This window comes from Sturnus vulgaris, chromosome 1, assembly GCF_052056855.1.
Source record: "Sturnus vulgaris isolate bStuVul1 chromosome 1, bStuVul1.hap1, whole genome shotgun sequence".
NCBI lineage: Eukaryota > Metazoa > Chordata > Aves > Passeriformes > Sturnidae > Sturnus > Sturnus vulgaris.
The window spans coordinates 136,637,661-136,659,371 of record NC_142243.1 but is presented as its reverse complement, the minus strand read 5'-3'; the positions used below and the strand labels follow the sequence as shown (position 1 = coordinate 136,659,371).

The window sequence follows — 21,711 nt, the reverse complement described above, 5'->3', positions numbered from 1 at the left end:
CTTCAATCGCATTTATTTAGCTGTTGCTCTCTAGCTGTTGTTTTATAGTTTATGAAACACTACTCAAATTGCAATCATTCTACACTTTAAAATTATACTGAACTTTTACATATGTACACAAAACATTTACAGTCACAGAATATTCTATATTTCATTATCTTATGAACAGTTGCTTCTAAAACCCCTAATAAATAATAAAACCCCTAATAAAGTAAGCATGACCATCCCTAGTTTAGAGATCAGAAACCAAAGCAAAGTCTATGCTGTAACATATAATATTTTAAACATCTAGAAATGTACAGTAAAAAAGCTACCCCTTGCAGGTATCTGATTATTGAAAATAACTGCTGCAGAATTTTGTTGTAAAAAATGTCACAGGCAGAAAGTGCAGGTGATAATGTGAATAACAAGAAAGTTTTAATAAAGAAATGGTCCCGTGCATAAGCACTGCAGGGTTATAGCAAGATAATATTTAACATTCTGTCTCAGACTTTCAACTCAGTCTGGTCAAACACGAAAATACCACTCCCACCACCTGTCAATATGAAAAATACCTGTTACATTCCAACTCTTCAGGCCATGCAATTCCAAAAGTGTCCATCAACTGCTTACAGTCAGAATACACTTTCTCACAGAGGCTTCGACACGGGTGAATCACGTGAATCTGATCTAGGCAGGCTGGGACAAAGGCTCTGCACAGAAATGTGTGGACGTCTGGTGAACAGTGAAGATTCATAAGAATCAGGAAAGGCTACAGGGAAGAAAAAAGCTTTGGTTAGCAATTTTTAAAAGATAATTCAAAGCATCAAAACGAACTTTCATCACTAGGGTTCACATTTAATCCTATGCACGTTTGAGAAGATACTAGAAAATAGTGTTTGTTCAGCAGTTTTGAAAATGCAAAACCCACTGGCCTGAGTGACAAGAGGCTCCACTAGCATTTCCAGCCCAGCCCTTGCCCCAGGGTTTTGGACAATCTTTGGCTATCCAAACCTCATTTTTCCTATCTGACAACATTAGAAATCTGAAAGGTATTAAGAACGCCCAAGATATTTTAAAAATAAAGTCAAACATTGAGTTTCTTTGTACACACAGTCAGCTTCTAAAGAAATGCCCCGAGGTTTTTCAAGGTGTGTCTGTTCCTGTAGTTCCTGTTAGATTACATTTTCAGTCCTAAGTGGTATCTTCTCTCACACTAAAGAAATTTGGGGTTTTTTATTAATGAAGTCCAAATATTGTTCCTCATTTTTAAACATCTAATTTCAAATCTCTCTCAACATGATTGAGAATTTCTTTGCCTGGATTATCAAGTACCAGGCAGTGAGCAACTGATGACTCGTCTTACTAGAGAATTCATAGAATGAAGTTTAACTTTTTCTGCTCAATGTATTCAATTGCATATTCACAGTCAGACAGGCTTTTAAGTAAAAAACCTCAGCCTTTCTGTTCCATATTTTCTCAGCTTTATTGTTAGAGCAAACTATTTTGGTCAAAATACTACCTTGTATTGTGTGTGCAAATGTTATGTGTGATGTCAAACAAGGACAGTGCATACAGTTTTCAAAGTAGGCCAAGCTTTTAATAAGGTTTTTACTTCGTAAGAATTTTATTTAATTCTTTGTCATCAATATCTATGTCTCCCTAACATTCAACCAATGGCTGTAAAAGAAAGGATTAGATTCTGAGTCCAGAACAGTATCCTTACTTTTTTCAGCTTTTAAGCATCCTATATATACATACATATATATCCTTACCCAAGAAGCAAGTCTTACTACTGAACATGCAGTTTAAAAGGAAAGACATTGCTATATCAATTTCCCTTACAAAATGGAATATCTACAAGTCCTTGAAGTCCTTGGTAATAAAAACAGGAATGTGTGGGGAGGAAGGAAGAAGATAAGGCAGAGCAAGAAAAGCACAGAAGTACTTTATGATAAACCAAAAAAATGTTGGCAGTAGCCTTCAGAGCACTCCAGCTGTGTGCTGCATCTGTACATGCCATTACAACAGGCAGACATTAGTTTGATCCCCTCTCTGAATGTCTCCTCTTGAGCTGCCTTTGCTGGAACCCAGGATTTGAGTATTTCATGACAAGGAGAGAAATGCAGTTCTAGTATACTGTGTTCCAGTTCCATAAACTGGATTATTTCCTAAAGGCTGCACAGCTTCAGATGAAAAACGTAGTCAGGAGTTTACTTTAAATGAATTAAATTCCCTTTGCATAATTATGATGTTTCTTTTCTTCTCAATTGTTAATTTATATTTGTTCTGTTCTTCCCAGAACATAGGATAAACAAAACAGCCTGGGTAGTCATATTAAATAATTACAGAAATTGAGTTTATTTTTTACATTGTCTTGTAGAATTTGTCTTGATTGTTGTGAGTTCTTCCTTTTTATCACCCACAGTTCATCTCATTCAATAAAAAGTAAAATTAATTTTCTAGAGCAAGCTTTGGATTACCAGGCAAAAACCTTTTCATCAATCTGATCTAGAAAAGTAAAGATTTTTAAAAATCTCAATATTTATATCAATTAAACTGAGTTTACCTACAGAGCTATTTTACCAACTATCTTTACAAGCAACTTGACAGTTTTTAAATAGCATTTTCCAATACTACTAATAAGGTTACATATTTTAAGCCTGCTCCTTGATACAGAAAATGAGCATAAAGAGAGTCCAGTGAAGAAAGTCAGGACATGAAACCAACCTTTACCACTCTAACAGAGTTTCTGTCATATGAAGCTACCTAAAAGCTAAAATAGCACAAGAATCACAATATGTATAATGCTACTGTATATTAGAGATAGATAGTGAATGACAAGCAAAAATAAAATGTTTGCAAGAGTTTTACTAAAGCATGTTGTCATTGTCTAAACACTCGTTTAAAAAGCATATTTCATTTAAATGAGAAACCACCCTAACAGATAAATTGAAAAATGGAAAGTTTTAGGAAGAATGCTATGTTTAGCCTATAATGTAATCAGAATAGAATTCCAAGGATGTGGCTGCCAAGAGTAACTGTTCTTACAATATTTCTTTTATTTCTTTCAGCTTGCTAAAACTACCTTCTGACATCTGAAAGTATGAGCATAAGAGCAAGAAGTTTGATGTTCTGAAAACACAAGCTGACCTCCTGAGTCAGACCATTCAGCTGGACACCTCATTCCACCCTGGCTGCTAGCAAGGAGGCTGTAATAAGGCAAGCTGATATCTCTTCAAGTTTCCTACTATCCAGGGTTTAGGAAACAAGCTGCACATTGTAACACAACCACTGTGTTGAGAAGACAGTGACAAACCTTCCTTCCTGAAACACATCCCTTTTTCAATCATTTAAGTTCAAACCTTTGTAAAATACTACAGCAATAAGTTGTCCTGTATAATTTAAGAAGTCACGTGGGAGACAATACTGCATTTTACCTGTTTATTGTAACTCCTGGTTTTGCAGCCTAATGTGTGTTTTGACAAACAGGTAACAGATTGCACTATACTTTTTCTATGTCATTTTGCCTTCCTGCTATCATTTTTGTATTATATTTATATATTAGTATAGTAGTGCCTTAAATTTTGATTTCTGCTCCTTTCATAATATACTTTGCCTTCTATTTGCCTTGACTGAATATGAAGACTGACATCACGTTTCCAGCGACAACAAAGACTTACTGAGTGACAGTAACTGATAAAATACTGTGCCCACCCACTTGTATAGATAGTGGACATTACTTTTCCCCCCATATTTATTAGTCTGGGGGTTACTTTACTCGGCATTTCCCTACCCTAAATCATACCTACAATTTTATTGTCCAGTTGCTTCTAGCATATGATCTCTCTGCAATTCTTTCATCCCATTTTGTTTTCTCAGCAAATTTAGTATCTATCCCTCTTCGATGTCTATTTATGAATTAGTTTGTTATCAGAGGTTTCAGTACAAGTAACGAAGGGGAGCTACTCTAGTAATTTATTTGGTATAGCATGAAATCATCAGCTCAGGATTTAATACCTCTTATTGGGAAAAAACATTTATCTATTTATTTACTCCTCTTTCCTTCTTGTTCTTTAGGCAGGCATTAGAAAAGAAAGTCTTCAATAGGTTACCAGCAGAGTTTCTTAAAAAAGTATAGGCTGTAACCATGTTTTGGAAACTGAAGTATATATGTAATATACCATCTGAATTATCCCTTTCAACAGAAGTATGGAGTCCCTCAAAAAACGCTATTATTAATAGATTTTACAGTCAATGAGATTTCTCAACCAAAAAAACCGATATAAAATGTAAAACTTTGCCTCAAGCACACACAAATGAGATCTGTATAATATAGATTTATTTTCAGCAACTGTATACTTTTACCATTTAAGAACACCACAAGTGTTACTGAATTGTGCCTGGAACTCTGCTAACAATGAGGTACCTTTAAATGTGGGCTTCACTTCCAGCTAGCCAAAATAAAAAGTTTGCTCATAGAAAATAGTATGGCTGCATTTCCTGATGGACCATAAAAGCAAAATCTTACCAAAACCAAAGTATTTGCTTTTCCAGCTGCATAGTCTGGAAGCAAAAAGTAATGCCAAGATCACAAGCTCACTGACAGTAAGATTCGGTTCCTTCAAGGACACTTAATCTGATCCATGGATGCCCCAACCACGAACCACACTTTACCCAAGTGGTCAGCTGGGTAAGCTACACACACATGCTGGTGTCCTAAGCATTCAATTCTGGGATAAAACTCAGAATCTTATACCATAACCGTCTTCTCTTCAGGAAGTTCAGGGTCTGCACAAACACACAAAATTCACTCTTTCGGGAAACTAAGGCACTTGGCATTTTGAGTATTAGCAACCACTGCCTTGTCATATGAAGAAGAGATGAAAATCTGCAAACTGAGTGATGAGAATGTTAAAAATAGAGTGAAACCAGACTCCTGAAAAAATAGAAAGAGAGCCTCACACAGCCAATATAAGTCCAAAATATAAATTCTCATCTTATTGACAATGGGAAACAAAACTTAGTAAATGTAAGGCAAGCTAGAATACAGTAACAGTCTTTAAAAAAAACAACAGAACAAAAAAACCCCAACAAACTAATAGCAGATGCAAAGTCAAAGATGATGTAGCCTGTAACAGTAAGAGGGGCACTGCCTCAAGCACTATCAGTGAAGAACTAAGGGCTGTGGGATGCAAACTTTCAAACTAACAAACATGAACACCCTAAGTCTTAGATTTCTTACAAGGTGAGTCTATGTTACATTTTCTCCAGCGACAAAAATAAGCTACCTCAGAAATCCAGTTATGGTGTGGTTCTACAAACAGCAACAACTGAGAAAAGTGAAAAAAATGGTGCAAAACACAGAAAAAATATCTAAGCACAAACATGTTCTTAAACGTGCTTTGCCAACAAGTAAATTGCAAGCCAGAACTGTATATGGATCCTGTGCTCACCATTTTGTGCTTAGCAGGCTTACAATTCCAAGACACACGAGAAACAAGTTCATTATTCCATGCAGACATTCCAAATGCTCTGTTGTACGTCATCTCAGTCTGATCCTAGACAGTAGCATTACCAGAGATGATCAGCCTCTGGGGATCTGATGTATGAAAGCTACCAGCATGTGCCAAAATGAGTAAATGAAAATATTTTCCTGTACTCTGCTGATTAATGTCACAGAGATACTTTCATAATATAGAAAACTGTGGATTGAAATATCAAGGTCTTTGTTGCAATCAGCTATGGCAAACCTTTATTGTAAGAGACAGGAAATACCTTGAATTGCTGAGATACACAGAGGACTGGAGCCTTTGTTCAGCCGCTGGAGTCAGATATCTAAGTCAGTAACAACCTGAGCTCACCACCACAGCAACAACCACTGAGCTCTACCTACCATGTGAAAACATTTAGCTTCACTAATCTACTTAACACCGAGGTTGACTGAGTTAAACAGTGAGAGACACAAACTGTCTCAGTGTTAAGCCATGTCACAGGTCTTGTGACTAAAGTAACAACATTACAACCTCGTTGTTAACATAACTCTGTATGTCAGTCACTGAAGCAAAGACAGGCTTAAATCTGTATTTCTACAATTATACTACACTGTGTACCTCAGATTCCTACCTATATTAAAGATACACATGGCTATTCATGTAACTATGTATCTGCTTTACAGGAAATAACAGCTACCTAAATAATGAATAATTAGAGTCATAGAATATCTCAAACTGGAAGAGACCCAGAAGGATCAACTCCCTTGCTTCTCACACGGCACCTTCATGATTAATAATTAAAAATTGTTAATAATTTAGAGTACCATACAAATAAACCTACTATCCAGTCACTACAGAATTGAAGTACAGCCTCAAATTGTAATATATTTATAAACATATAAGTTTTCAGATGTGATAGTCAAGAAATACAGCCGCTGTCAATCACAGCACACATAAAGGATATCAGAAGAGGAGATAATTACTCTTCATACTCATAGAGCTATACTAACAATCTTCACAGTGTCTTTAGCCACTTTTACAATGATAATCAGTTTCAATTAAAAACACTGGAGCAAGTATGGCACGGTTGATTTAATCCTACACTATTGTTACAATGGAGTTATTCTCGATGGATGCAAACAAGATTAGCATCACACCCAGAGACATTAATGCCTTCATGCAATTCCTAGACAGGCTGGCAAGGGCAGCAATTTGCTGATGGCCATAGTGAATCAGCTGCCAAGAATCTCTGACTTCTAGTTCATGCACAATTAACTAAGTCATGATAAATAAATGTCCCAACACATGCAACTAAATGAAGGATGAAATTTTCAAGTTCCATAGATTCAAAGTAAGGCTGAGAAAAGACTAGGTTTTTCCCATTGGACGTTACATTGATTAACTTAGATCAAAGGGAAGTTAAATACACTTAATTTGGTATGTACGGATTTTGCAGGAAGACAGGCAGTTTAAGTGTCAGTGTCTTGTTGCTACATGCCTGCTAAAAGCTGCTACTTAACAGCAAAACTGCAAAACAGGAACATAGGAATGCACAGAAACATTAGTGCAATGCCAACCATCCTTTAAACCAGCAAGGAACATGGTATGAACTCATCTGAGAGCCCATATACACTATGTCTACCTGAGCTGTGGGTAAAAATCAACTACTGCTGCCAGCAGCAAGGATCAGCTGTAATTTGCATTTTCTCAATTCAGTTAAAATTACATGGGTAAAACAACAAAAGTTTTTCAAGACTAAAAGTCACCATTTATATTTTATCTATAAATGAATGTAAGATATATATTATGAATGTGAATACTAATAAGTTTGATATGCATTATTAGTGCATCCTGATTTGACAGAGGTAAAAAGAAAACCATCAAACATACATGAATTTGATTTCTATTTTAATACACTGCTTTTAACAAACCGCATTACTCTCTGTAGCTTCTGCAATAAACTAAAAGTACATGAAGTTGTGTTTAATCTAAAAGCTTTTCAAATATTTTTAAAATGTAATACATTTAACGTTCACATAGATAACAATGAAGCATTTGGTCAGAGTACAAAGTAGGTTGCCCCCATAGTTTAAAAGACAATAGTTTAAGTTTCCCACTCCAGGAAAATCTGAAGTTCAAAGAGCTGGTGGAGGGTGGGGGTGGCAGAGAAAGAAAAGGGTAGTAAACACGGCAGTGGGACAAACGATGCTGTTCTGCAGTGAAAGATGTTTGCCAAGATATAAGCTTCTGTTTGTCCTTCAGCCGAACAGCAAAGGCAGCACACGCACTCAGGCTATCACAGGGCTGTGAACAAAGCCTGGGCACAGCCCAGCGTGCAGTGGCTGATAAGCTGGACTGTGCCCAGCAGTGCTTCTCCCACGGCCCTACGGGCCAGGAGCTGCCTGCTGCTCTGAAGATCGGTGTTTAGGGGGCAAAGGATGGCAGCTGATCCTAGAAACTCCTGTGTTTTACAGCCCCCGGGGTCTGGCCGGCAGGCAGCCAGGTGCCCTTGGGGTGGGCTCAGCGGGACTGAGCATCATCCATCAGCTGAACCAGCCAGGCAAGAGCTCAGGTGCCGGCTGTGCCACTGCTCAGGGAGCCGAATCACCCAGCAGCGACATGTTCCAGGAATCTGCAACAAGAACGAGTCTGTCTGCAAACTCTTCACCATTCACCCAACACATGCAATATACAGACATACATATATGTTTCTGCATACATATTCTGGTCTGAACTTTCATATTAGCTATTCAAAGGTTACAGGAATATTAACCAAAAATCCTACCATGGTAAGGATAAGGCACATGGAATGTTTTCAAAGGTCGACGGGACAGCAAGGCACTCATGCAGTTCAAAAAAAAACCAAAACAAACTCCAAAAAACTACTCCAACATGACACCTTGGCACTTAAGCTGCCATTGACAGTATAAACGGACACAGACACAGAAGGATAAAGCAGGCTATTCTGTTTTTTACTTTTATATGCTCTGAATGGTTTTGTATTAACTATACAAAGTCACAATATATTCCGAGTTGGAAGGGACTCACTAGGATCAAGTCCAACTTAAGTGAATGCCCATGAAGGGATCTAGCAACAGAATTTCTTTCTGTAGTAAAACAAGTTAATTCCATATTTTCCCTTTAAGTATTTTCATATTCAAAATTAAAATATGTATATTTTTTTAACTATAGCCAAGGTTATAAACAATATAAACAGGAATATTACGTCTCACTATCTGAATCAAACTAAAATACAAGTATTTCAAATATTTTTCGAAATAGCTTATTACCAAAATTCATTGCATTTTTTGTTCTAACCTAAATTATAGCTTGACCTAAATTATAGATATTCCAGCCTCTGCAATTTACAGTCCTCAACAAACATGAGAGCTTTTTCCCAAGTGTTACAGAACTGAACTATTTTTACAAAGATTTTCAGTTATACATTGCATCTGGTCAGGTTTAGTGTAAACTAGACAGAGCATAGAAGACAGACAACTATAAGTTAACTGAAGGAAGGTATACTGCAGGTCCTCAGACATCTGAAGTCTAGACAGAGCTTCGCTACATCTGGACTGTGGTAGCGTAAGAATCTCAAATCTTAAATTCTCCATGTATTTGCCATGTGTTCCAGAAGTAATTGGATTTATTGCTAAACTTTTTGTGCAGAATTCAACGTAAAGGATTACCTATAATAATAGGACAGTCGATGGATTGTCTTATCTTTAAAAAGCTCCCCATTTCTAAGAAATTCCAGCAGAAGTCATTACTGATCTGGTTCCAAAAGTCACCCAGATTCATGCTTCCCGCTCTTTCTGTGAGTGTGGAGACACACTTCAGCACAACAGCACCGCTGAAATTACCAGAGCAGTAACCCTGCACCGTTTCTTTCTTGCCTACTTCATGCGTTTTTAAGCAGTCTTAAATGAAAACTTCAATAGTCTTCAAAAAAAACCCAACTTTGTTATGATGTAGATGTCAGTCAGGCACACACAAGTCATCTGACCGAGCTGAAGCCCATGAAGCTGCAGTCATCTACCTCAGCATCTGCAGTCATTACTCTGCCTTCTGCTTTCACTACTTCCACTTGGTCATACTTTGAGACACTCCCCAGTTTTGAATGCCTGCATTAGAAACTGTTTCCTTATTACTAGCCCACAGTGCTCATCTTGGTGACATTCCCCTCATTATCCTCCCTATTTCTCCTGTTCTGAAAACTCAAGGCCACCTTTTCTTTTACCTTGTCACTTTATGATTTGTGGGCCATGTTAACCTTCGACATTGAATGTTCTATTTGTAGCTCTGGGTATAATCCCCCACCCAACTGGATTCTTAGAATGGTGCACCTTGTACCTTCCTTGCAGGAGCATTAGCTCACATGAAACAATATGCAGCTGGGACATGGTATTCTAGCAAACAGGTATTGCTAGGCCACCATGAGGCTGGATGGGTATAGTCCCTCTCCAGGAAACTGATGCTTTTAATTTTGTATGCAGGACAACTGTGTGGAGAGTTTGGCCACTAAGTGCTTTGTGGCAGTAGCAACTGAGACTACAGTAATCTGGTTAGGCAGGCCCTTTGGGGAATACAGCATTAGCCAAACTTGGAGGGATGTGGTTATTCTCTGAAATAACTTGATCTACTAAAAGTTTAAATACAGGAAAAATGGATTTTTTTTCTCCCAGAAAGCTCTTGTCTAGAGGAGAGGTATCTTTGTAAGAGATACTGTCCTACAGTATCTTACTTACTTACATCTTTACCATCCTACAAAGATTGATCATCTAGGCCTCTCTCCCCCCATCTACAGTAGCTACTTACATAGCTCTTACACACCCTCTGCACACCTCTCTCAACAGCTAAACAGAAGTCAAGCAAGTCTCCACTCATCTACACTACACCGCTCAGAAGAGGGCAGACATATGCATCTTTTCCTCTGGCAGGCAAATTATCCATGTGTTACAGCAATCACTGATGCACACAAATACACAGAAAAGACACAAAAGGCAACCATGTTTGCTCCTAAGGGCTGGTGAATCAAAAGTCAACATTGAGAGAGAAAAAGGCAGCAAATTTTGTGGTGCAGCTACTCCCACCCCCTCCTTTGAAATGCAATAGAGAACTAAAGAAATGACACAATATTAGTTTTAGAAATTGTCAGCTTTAATTATTGCACTGTCAAACTAGAAAAGAAACCATGTACATTTGACCACATTCCCCATCCAATGTGGTTATTTTCTGGAACCTTTGCTTTTTGTAGTCTTTATCAATGAAGGCATAGGTAACATCTTGTAGTCAAGTTGGCACCCTGAACATCCATCCTGCAAATGGAAAACTAAGGCTGCATTTCACCTCCACCAGCACACAAGAAGAGCCCGAGCTCCATCCAGCCTCCTGAGCCATGCAGCACTGTGCACAAAGAGCATCTCACACCCCAACACTACAAAGCTCACTTCAGAAAGACATCGGGGCCCTCTGCCACTCTTAAGCTAGATTTGTAGATTTGTAGTCATCACGAGCCTTGCAAAGATGTCCCACAACATTTGGTTCACCAAATCCTTCAAGACAATCCAGCTGCTGTTGCCAGAGCTGCCATGGGCCAATGCACTGGGTGTGAGTTGTTACTCAGTTATTGAGCTCACAGACAGCAGAGGGTAAACAGCACACAACATACAATTCTGTCCTACTTGCCTACTATCCAAAGAAAAGTATGTGAAGATGACCTTCAACATCATGGTCATCACATCACCCTCAGCAGACCCGTCCTGCCTAATCTAATGCTAGGTTTTGCTAATGACCAGGCAAAGTTTACAAGGTTCCACTAGGCAGCAGCCACTTCCATAAAAACACTAAGACAATATGGAAATTGCATCTGTGTCTCAAAGCTTTGTACCCACTGCTGATTTTCCACAAATCCAAGGGTAATGTGTTCTCAGCAGACAGCTCAGATCCCAAAGCCCTAACTGCCTTGTATCAGTGAAGGCAAAGTAGTTACAAACTCAGTAGCTCTGTTCCTGTTTCCCTTCTCTATATAAATAGTTTCAGAGAAGGTGTTCCATTCATCCACAGGTGTCCTCTAGGAGTAGGCTACAGCCACAGGACTAAGTTCATCACTGCATTGATTTAGCCAGTAATTGCTTAAGTGTGGAGAAGAGGGAATTGGAGACAAGGCTGCACAGTGAGACTAAGAAACCACCAACAGCTTGCAGCTACACTTGAACATTAACCAGGGCACTGCAGAAGGGACAGACATTTGCAGGAGACAAACAACAAGATACCATGGTATTTCTCAGAGGTCTCCTGTTGACAAAGATCTGCAAGACAGCCTTCCATAGGCCAGTTTCAGACCTCATGCACAGTGAAACTGACCAAAGCCTAACCCAGAGTAAAACTCCTCTGTCCCAGGTAGCAGACAGATAAGAAGTGTGCTGATAACTTCACCTAGTGATCCACACCTGTAACACCAAATTACTGGCTAGTGTAGGCATAGGCTCTGAAGATGGATAAAGAGGAGGCTCTTGGAATCACACTGTCAACACCATCTCCAAGAACCCCAGATACCATCTCTTTGTCAAGCATGCATTACTTTGGACCCTCACGCATTCTAAACAGCATTCTTGCAGAACAAAGAGCAAGGCAGTGCTATTCACTTTATCAAGTGGACAAGTCCTGCTGCTCAGAGAAAGTAGCAGCAGATTTTGTAGATGACTGATATGCTTAGAGCCAGGGTAATAGGATTACATACATTTGCCTATCTGCTTTCAGTCAATCTGCACAAGCCAATCACACTTGAACGGCCTCAGTACTACAGGTAGAAAATACTTTTTTAGTGGCTGCAATTTACTGTACCCGTAGAAATCAGCAAAAATGGTTTATGAATGTTACTATAAGCATCACTCCAAGAAGTAAACGTGATGTATATTTCTTCAGAATACCTGAGAGCAAGAGAGCACAAAAAATGAACACACATCCCAAATTTTTATGGTATTTTACAAAATTACGCAGATAACTCCCATGTTTTCAAACCCTTAGTCAATGCTTTTCCACAAGTTCCATGGTGATGCTCAAAACAGAATTATGCATGTCCAACTATTCCATACTACTTGAGACATAACCAGCAGAGAAGAACAGTTGTACTGCCTTGAATCACAGAATCACTAGGTTGGAAGAGACCTCCAAGATCATCGAGTCCAATCCATGCCCTAACCCCTCAACTAGACCATGGCACTGAGTGCCACATCCAGTCTTTTTTTAAACATGGCCAGGGATGATGACTCCACCACCTCCCCAGGCAGACCATTCCAGTACTTTATTATTCTTTCCATGAAAAACTTTCTCCTAATATCCAACATATATTTCCCTTGGCATAGCTTAAGACTGTGTTCTCTCATTCTGTCAGTTGCTTGTATTTCCTTTGATCCATATGAAGTATCTATAAAAAATAATTTGGCATCTATCAACTTCCATTTAACAAGCATCAATTTAGCTGTTTCATTACCACAATCTTCTGCAACCACCACTTCATTCTGAGAAGCTAGAAAAGTTACCTTAGTTTGCACACAATAAGACATGATGTTCTAAATTTACCGCTTTTTACAAAAGCCTTCCTCACTCCTTAGTACCATGGCAAAGAGACAACAAAAACGTTACAAACAAAATATGAATTAAAGACTCCTTTGTGCTTGTTCCATTGGGTCAATGTCCACACCTCTACACACATTTCTCCACTTTGGGCTCTGAGGCAGACAAAACATAACTCTAAGCAGATCAAGAATATTAACTGTTTTCCTAAAACAGGCTGAGATTTAAGCTTCAAGTTTTAAGTACTAGTGGTTCACATATTACACCAAGCACTGCTCATGTGGAGTACAAGCAAGAAGCAAAGACGGCTGTCTCTAGAGATTAAGTATATTCACATCTGTGCTACTTTGCAGGCTATCCCAGTAATAACCTATTCACAAATCAGCACTTATCTCCCTAAAACTCCCAACCTACAGTGGTAGACAGCGTTTTCCTTCCTGCGTGTATACACACGTATACTAATTTAAGCTTGCAGACACCAGCCTTGCAGGCTTTTTAAGTATTGTTCTATTTAATTAACTGTAAATTTGGATTTAGTGGAAGCAAATGAAGCCATCACATTACAAATTCTAACTTATGCAACTTCACTGTTAAACTTTTGAAGGTACTTTTTACCCCTCTCTAAATGGCTTTGTCTAAACCAACCCCAATTCTCATACAATTTCTGTCACTGCTGCAGCCAGCTGCACTTAGCCCTCCATAGACACGCACACACATATTCTGGCATGTGGCCATAAACGCAGAAGTGAATGGAAAACTCACTACTGAATCATTTTTTCAGTCTCTCTGAGGTACTTCATTGTTCTCTGTGCAACATTTTCCAGTGTTTTCTACAGTCGGCTCTAAAAACTGACTGGCAAGCCTTTTCCCTTTGTATTTCTACACAGATGCATGGATATTGCCCACATCAGGAAGTCTTAAGGGCTTGTCCCCTGTGGACACATTCCAGAACTGCAGCAGAACAGATTAAGAGATATGAATGTAAGTTACAACACAGTAATTCTTTGCCTTGATGGAATAATGCCTTCAGTTGACAATCTATTCCAAGACAGTTAAAGTAGGAATTACTTTGGAACTAGAAGTGACTTTTTTTGTGGATGACCACGAGGGGGAGTTATAGCTATTTCAGTACAGTTGTAATGAACCGGATCTTCTGTTATGTCCACTTATTTTCCTCATCAAACAAACCCCAGATCTTCCACCTCCCAATCTGAACTAGTAGTAACAAGAGCAGTTACTGATAAACTGCTTTGAGATACAGGTGGTAGGCATCTGCAAATAATCAGATTCCACAGTCATGCAGCTGTTTAGCAAACACACACAAAACTTCACACCACAAAACGATGTGGTTTTACCTTCCTAAAGCCACCATTTGTCGTGTAAACAAAACTAATCCAAATATAAAGTAAAACTCAAGAAGCCAAAACTCAGTCTGTTAAGTTGAAAGCTAAGAATTAAACTAAATAAATAAATATGTGAATGGAGGGAGCAACTGGAAATTAGGTATTTTTTATTGCAGAAAACAAGACCCCAGAGCTAGCTAGAACATCTATAACAGAGGCCCTAGGACTGAGTTAGTCATCTGCTGTAGTGTTTCAGTGTTCTGGTTTCCAGCACATCATTATGAACAGCTGATACATGAGGCAGAATTGTAAGACCATGTATCAGGTGCTTTCCTGGAAGACAACCACTACTTGAGACAGTAGCTTCACATCATCCTCTCCTGGAGGATTACTATGAAGACACCATCCAGAAATACCAATTTAACACATTCCCAGCACAGCTATTCTGGCTATACAACACTCCCTCGCAGCAGAACACACCTGTAGAGCCTGCAGAGTGGGGCATTGTGAGTTACCACTATTTTGGAGAGTGAACTTCACCTTGAGGTGAGACTTGTCCCCTTGACAAATCTTGGTCCTTTTGGGGAGTAAACACTCCCCAAAAATTCTTAGAAGGGATAGAAACATAAAACTGGATTAACATTAGGGCTCTCTCTGCACAAAGTATTTTTGATTTCTGGGAGAAGTCTCTACCTTGTGCCTTAGGACTCTGTGATCAAGCATCTTACTCAAAGTCAGTTATGATACAGGGAACAAAACACTGCAGGCCTCAAACTCAAAAGCCTGTGAGACCTTACGTGCAAAGATGTAAATCTCATGCCCAATTTTGAGAACGGGGGGGGAGGGGAGGGGGAAGAGCAAGACAGAATTTAAAAAGAAAGCCTTTAAGCATTCCTACTGAGGATCAAAAGAAAGCACTCCTATAGAGTGAAAACATGCTATTAAAATTTTTTCTTTGGTATGAATGAAGTTTGGACTGAAAAATACAAAAAAATTCAAGCTCTTAAAACAACAGAAGTCTCCTCCACCTCCTAGCCCGCTGCCTCGTTATGGCTGCACACTGAAATTAAACACTATTCCAGAAGTGAGCAACTCCTCCTCCCCTCCTGCAACACTAAGTCCCCTGAAAAGCAGAACCCTTTGATAATTGTGAGAAGATTCTCTGTTGCAATCAACTATGGACAAACTGGCACTGTTACTGAATGATATGAAGAATGACATCAAGATATGTGACACTGGGACACTGGTCCCTTTCAGAAAGACCCAGCAATGAACCACCGTAAGCTTTTACCATATTAATTCCGAATCTAACCACTAGCAGTCACTAGCAGTGGATTCAACACAAACTTCATACACAATGGGAGCAAAACCCCTTCCACCTGTAAAACAGCTCTATGAAAAATTCACTTTGACCAAGTAACCTATCATCACTGCTGGACCACAAATAAAGGCAGGCAGACCACCACAGAAGAGGCAGTTCAGAAATGTCAGCACAGCACCACGGTAGTTAGGAATACCAAATTAGAGGCCAGGAAGTGGGAATGACAGGAGACTAGGAAGCAAATTAAAGAGGGTAGGCAAATCAAATCCTAACAGACACTGTTGTTTCCTGCAGCCACCTAGCCAGTTGGCTGAGTAGTGATCCAACACTGCAGTAGTCATATTATAAGGGTGACAGGATAACAAAAGAGAAAACAACAAAACTTCTCACTACCACACAATTTTTATTGAAATAGCTATAGAAGAAGGTAGCTAGCTACCTTACATACGTAAGGTAAGCCATTAATACTTTCCAGAAAGAACTCCCTCCACATATGCACTAGGCACAAGTTACTGACAGTTGAGAAAAGTCGGTCATAGCAACCTAATAAAAATGGCTCTGTGGTCTCTCTGTCCTAATAGCAGCATGACTGGAAGGCACAAATACTGACAAGTGCTGGCTCAACGGTTGCAGTTAATACACACCAGGTAAGAAGCAGCGACCTACCTGAGGAGATGAAGTGGCAGACACTGCAGGAAGCATTCCTGACAACCGACAACTGGAGAAGCACTGCACAGTTCACAACTGAAGCCTACAGCCTGCCTTCCAAGCCCTCAATTTGTCAGAGATCTGCAGCCAAATTCAGTTGCTTGCATACAGATGGCTTAACATTTGATATCAGAATTTCCCATACATCTACACTGGGCTGACAGAAACAATGTGAGACCAAAGCCTGTGCTATTCCAGGCTGGCAACTGGCAGCCAAACAGGGAACGGTGATTATCCCAAGCAACACTAAAAACATGTTTTGGCAACTGAACCAAGCTCCTCCTCCAAGCTCAGTAAGGAGTATGCAAATAAGATTTTAGTAGCAGTACCTCCAACACCACATATAATTTTTTTTTTAAACAGAAACTTAATATTCACCTCAGTTCTGTTTCACTCTCTGCATAGCACAAGACACTGAGTTTTTCAAGACCTATGTTAAGATATTCCCCCTCCTCTTACCACTGAAAAGCCATTATTAAAACAGGTTTAAAACTTGTTTTACAAGCCTCTCACCCAGAGAGGCTCTCGCCCTTTACAGGTATTGCTATGGGCAAAGCCTTTCCACAGCGTGGCATATTCTCAGGAGAGTCACACTTATAGTCAGTTCAGGTAAGAAAAGTGCTTATTTTCAGTTTAAAAGAGTAAAGTTGCTCTTTCAGTCAGAAGTTTCAGCATCCAGTCAGAAGACAACAGAACGCAAAAGCCACAATGGAGAATAAGGTTAAGAATAACTTCAGGTACTTCTCCTTAGAAAACGCAAGGTGAGAGAGGAGCAGAGCATCTTCCAAACATGATTTTTGCACTGAGTTCAGGCAGGCCACGATATCAAAAACTATTTCCCCAGAGAAGTTCAACAATTGCTCTGTATAACAGTAAGGTGCCTGAGATTTATGTGATCATCTCTGCCAAAATGCTTGAATAGCCACATTGCTATGCTACACCCATTCCTCTTCCACTCTAACACAGGATCCAAGGCAGGGTGGAGGGAGGAAGTCGGTAGCTCCCTTACATAGTGCTTATACAACCAAGGAGCTCTAGAACACTGTCTGAAGAAACATCTACTCACTAAACATTATCAGCCTTGTCATTCAGTGAAACAGGTATCCTTAATAATTTCTTAATGACAAATTTGTTACATACTGTCAGGGGGAGTGGGTGAGGGGAGAACTTACATCCATTTTGCGAGCAGCCGTGTCCTGATCGTAGTGTCCCATGATGTTTGGGAAAAAAGTCATATTGTAAGGCATTCCTGAACATCTGGAAATAGTAATTGGCTCACATGTGAATAAGCTGTGCCCTTGCACCAGAGCCAGAAGTAAACTGCAGGTCGCAGAGAACACAAGTGCCTTCATTTTGTCAGGATCTCCAACTTCAGCACATCGCTCCGTTCAATAGTTAGACCGGCGTTGCACACGGATAAAAACACGCATTTTCCTCTGCAGGCTGCAGTGCAAGGCAGTAAGGCACACAACCGGACTCCTCAGAGCTGCTTTAGCTATTGCTCCATTTTTCCTTCTTCTTCGAGCCTGTACGTGCAAAGACGGGACAGAGGAGTGAACACCAGGAACAACCCGATCGCGACCACCCGTCCGAAGGCCGAGTTCGGCCGCCCGGCCAGCCTGCAGGCGAGAGGGCGGCTCCGGCCGGGCCGGAGTCCCCGCGGCCGCTCCCCGACCCCACACACCCGCCGGGGCCGCGGCTCGGCGCAGCCGCGCTCCGGGAGCGCCGCGTTCGCCCCCCGCTCCCGCCCGGGCCCCGGAGCCGCCGCCGCCGCCGCTCCCAGCGTCCCGTTCCCAGCCCCGCCCTGGGAAGCGGTGCCCGCGGGCCCGGCAGCGCGGTCGGCCCAGGACCCGGGGCTCGCCAGGCGCGGCCCCGGCGCCGCATCCCAGCCACGCCCGGGCCGCGCCCCCGCCGCCCCCTCACCGGGACCCGCCTCCCGGCGGCCACCCCGCGGCAACGCTCCGAGCTGGAGTCGCTGCTCCCCGGGACGAGACCGGACGGGGCCCGACCCGCTGCCCGCCACACTCACCGGCGGCGGCCCCTCCGCGATGGCCGCCCCGCGGCACCTGCAGGATGTGGCGTCTGGCGGGCGGGGCGGGGCGGCCGCACCTTCCCGCCCCGGCGGGGCCGGGGGCCGGTGGGGGCCGGTGGGGGCCGGTGGGGGCGGGCGGGGCTGCCGGGACCCTCGGGAGCAGTGACCCGGCCGTGCGGCCGTGTTATCCCAGCGCGCCTCGTGTGCACGGGGAGCCCCGGGACTGTAGCACAGACACAAGCGGCCTGAAAATCCCTTTAAACAGACTCGACACTGGGGTTTTCGTAAACATCTCCGTAATACACTGTATAAATTCTGAAGGCAATTTACGGACATTCAAGCGTCGGGCCATGAATCTGTCCCGCCGTTGGAAGCGATCTCGAGGATTGTTTCTAAACGCACCTTGGCCTCTGCCAGGCGGGAGGGCTCCGCGGCAGAGGGTGGCTGGCCCCGCGTTGTCACCTTCACTGCCACCGTCATGGACACCTTCACTGCCACCTTCACTGACACCTTCACTGCCACCTTCACTGCCACCTTCACTGGCACTTTCACTGACACCCTTGTTGACACCTTTACTGCCGCCTTCACTGCCACCTTCATGGACAGCTTCACTGCCACCTTCACTGCCACCTTCACTGACACCTTTGCTGCCACCTTCGCTGCCACCCTGGCTGCTACCTTCATTGCACATTTACTGCCACCCGAGCTGTCACCGTCCTGCAAAAGGCCCAAATCCTCAGGAGATGATGGGTGCGGACACTCAGTAGATGAGGCTACAGCGGAGGAAGAGATTGATATTAGAAGTCAATGTTCAAAATTTGAATTTAATGAAGGAAAGGGAAGTAATCAGAAATATTTGCTGAGGAAAGGGACGCTGTGGTGAGAACAAAGGGAAATGACTGTTCAAGTGAAGGAGGAGCATCGTGGTGACTTTGGTGCTCAGACTACTCTGTCTTCCAGAGAAGCAGCTCGAGGATGTGTGAAGTGTCCTCCCACCGCTCCCACACCTGCTGCTGGCTGAGCCCACACATACCAGACAAATACTGGCCAGTAGTGCTCAACCATGTTCACAAACAGAGCCCTGAGCTAATGAGACCTAACTATAGAAATGCTGAAGGTTACTAAGCAGAGGTGACCAAATTTCTCAGCGTGGAGCCATCCAAGGTCTCAACAAGGCTGTTGTTCAGCCATGCCAGTTGCTCCACGCTCCAGGACTGGAACAGGAAACACCAGATGCCGAGACATGCAAACCAGATTTAGGAATGATTTGATGATGTTCAGGCAGCGCTGCCTCTCTTCTAATGAGCCCCTAGATAGTCTGTGCAGTATGGCTCATTCATCCAGAGAATCCCTCCATGGATTGTGGAGAGCGTGAACCTACATGTGGTTATTCAGAAGACAATAAGCATCTAGAAGCTCTCTATTCAAGCAGATATTTTGTGTGTCATTGCCTATGCCACCCTAAAGAAACAAAACTCCTCCAGATTCCCTTACACCAAACCATTTTAGCACCTATATGAGTCATGAGGAGGATTATACCTACCTGCCGCATATCCACATAGCTCTGCCACTTGACCACATGGAGTAACTTGATAGCTGAAATTAAATTTGCTGTACAAACAAGGAAATTATGTTAAATTAAATGTTATTTGCAGGTTGTGGAAGTTAATGTGCTTTACTTTATGATAACACCCATCTACGTTATCCTTTATCATTGCTCCATTTCTCATCTTCCAGCTGTCTTCTGTCCTAGTCTCTCTCAGTAGCTCTTCCTATGCTAGAAATATTACATTTTTCTTTTCATGAGCTCTGAGAGGCTGCATACTCTAGGGGTCTGTCAGTGAGAGCCCCAGGAGCGTGCAAGGGACAGTTTCCCCACTCCACTTCTGCAGCAGTTCTTCTTGGGAAGTTCTTGATCAGCCCTTGATGAAGTTGCAGAGTTGCTCTCAGCTCTGGGACCACCATCAGACACACTGAAACCTTGCAGGGACAAAACATGTTCAGTGCAGATTCACACACCACCAGATTCCTAATGAACTCTCCTTTCTAGTTCCATTGACTAAAGCATTATATAAAGTTTTGCCTTAGTTTGTTCCATCAGAATGCATTTTTTTACATAAATCTCTGAAAAACAGATATGGTTAAGTAACATTCTTTTCCTTCCCTAAAGACTCTCATGTTTTTATTAGATGACAGGAAGAGGCAGAGAACAGGAAGCATGAACCCTTTCTTCAATCACTCTATTAATATACTTTCTTTGCTCAGAACCTAGTTGTTAAGCAAGTTATTCCAGAGGTTGGTTCTCAGAGTTGTGATCTAAATATATTTGTTTCTGGCTCTATTAAGGTCTTGACTAACCAGAATGGGGAATGTGAGCACTCTCACTGGTATCTAGCAAAGCACCTTTAAGTATGATTAAGTATTTTAAGCATGTGCTCAGCTACATTGCTGATGAAGGATGCAGCTACTCAGATGTGTAAATACTTTTCGTTCCTGGCACTGGAGATATTGTTAACATTCCAGTTAATATTGATTTGCTGATCTTCCCTGGCACTGCTTCAAATAATCATAATTTAGCAATTTTTACTACAAAGAATGTAAATGATGTAAAGCCTTATTTAAATTCTAGGTCATCTTCAGATGTCTTTTCAACAAATTTAGCAGAAGGGGTTTCAGCAGTCACTCACAGCAGGTCCCTTCCAAGCTCTGCTTGCTCCCACCATCTTTGCAATGGATGTGGTGGAACAGGCTCCCCTCCATGCCCACGCTCCATCCAGCTTACTTAAATAAATAAGTATGTTTACCTGGTGTGTGAATATGTTAGTGCCCCATGTGCTCATGCTTTATGGAGGAGGGATCTCAAGCAGTGGCAGTTGTCAGGAAGAAACCTTCCTCTGACACACCAGGAGGATGTGTGTGCTGTTAGTGCTTGGAGTCTGCACACTAGTACTTCTACTCTGGCTGGAACTTTCTCCCCTTGACACATCTAAAAGCTTCATAATTGAATTGCACTGTTGGAACATTGTACCAAAGTTTGGCCTAATTTAAATGTTATAGATTTGCCAATTACACAGCTTGATATTGACTGATTCAGTTATAAGGCTCATGATGTTCTTATTATTCTGCATTTGAGCGCATTATTCATAATTCGTTGAAATTTGAAAGGACTAAATAGCCAGTAGATGGCACCAATAAATCCTGTTGTGAGAATTAGAATGGCAAAGTATAGTTCTTGTCTTTTTCTCAAATACATTT

General features: G+C 41.5%; 1 protein-coding gene across 3 annotated transcripts in view; it reads right to left on the bottom strand.

Annotated features, from left to right (window-relative positions):
* Nucleotides 1-20,887, bottom strand: part of FZD6 (frizzled class receptor 6) — a 28,708-nt gene extending 7,821 nt beyond the window's left edge. Inside the window, exons 1-4 of one of the 3 annotated variants that reach the window (XM_088155253.1) lie at nt 20,000-20,887; nt 18,859-19,229; nt 17,597-17,950; nt 555-751 (exon numbers count right to left, since the gene is read on the bottom strand). In XM_088155253.1, the coding sequence (XP_088011379.1) occupies nt 555-751; nt 17,597-17,776 (377 nt within the window). In that variant the 5' untranslated portion in view covers nt 17,777-17,950; nt 18,859-19,229; nt 20,000-20,887. Of the gene's footprint in view, nt 1-554; nt 752-17,596; nt 17,951-18,453; nt 18,521-18,858 lie in introns of those variants that run through there. The other 2 variants (XM_088155248.1, XM_014879339.2) reach the window with 2 other exon arrangements.
* Between the last annotated feature and the right edge of the window lie 824 nt (nt 20,888-21,711).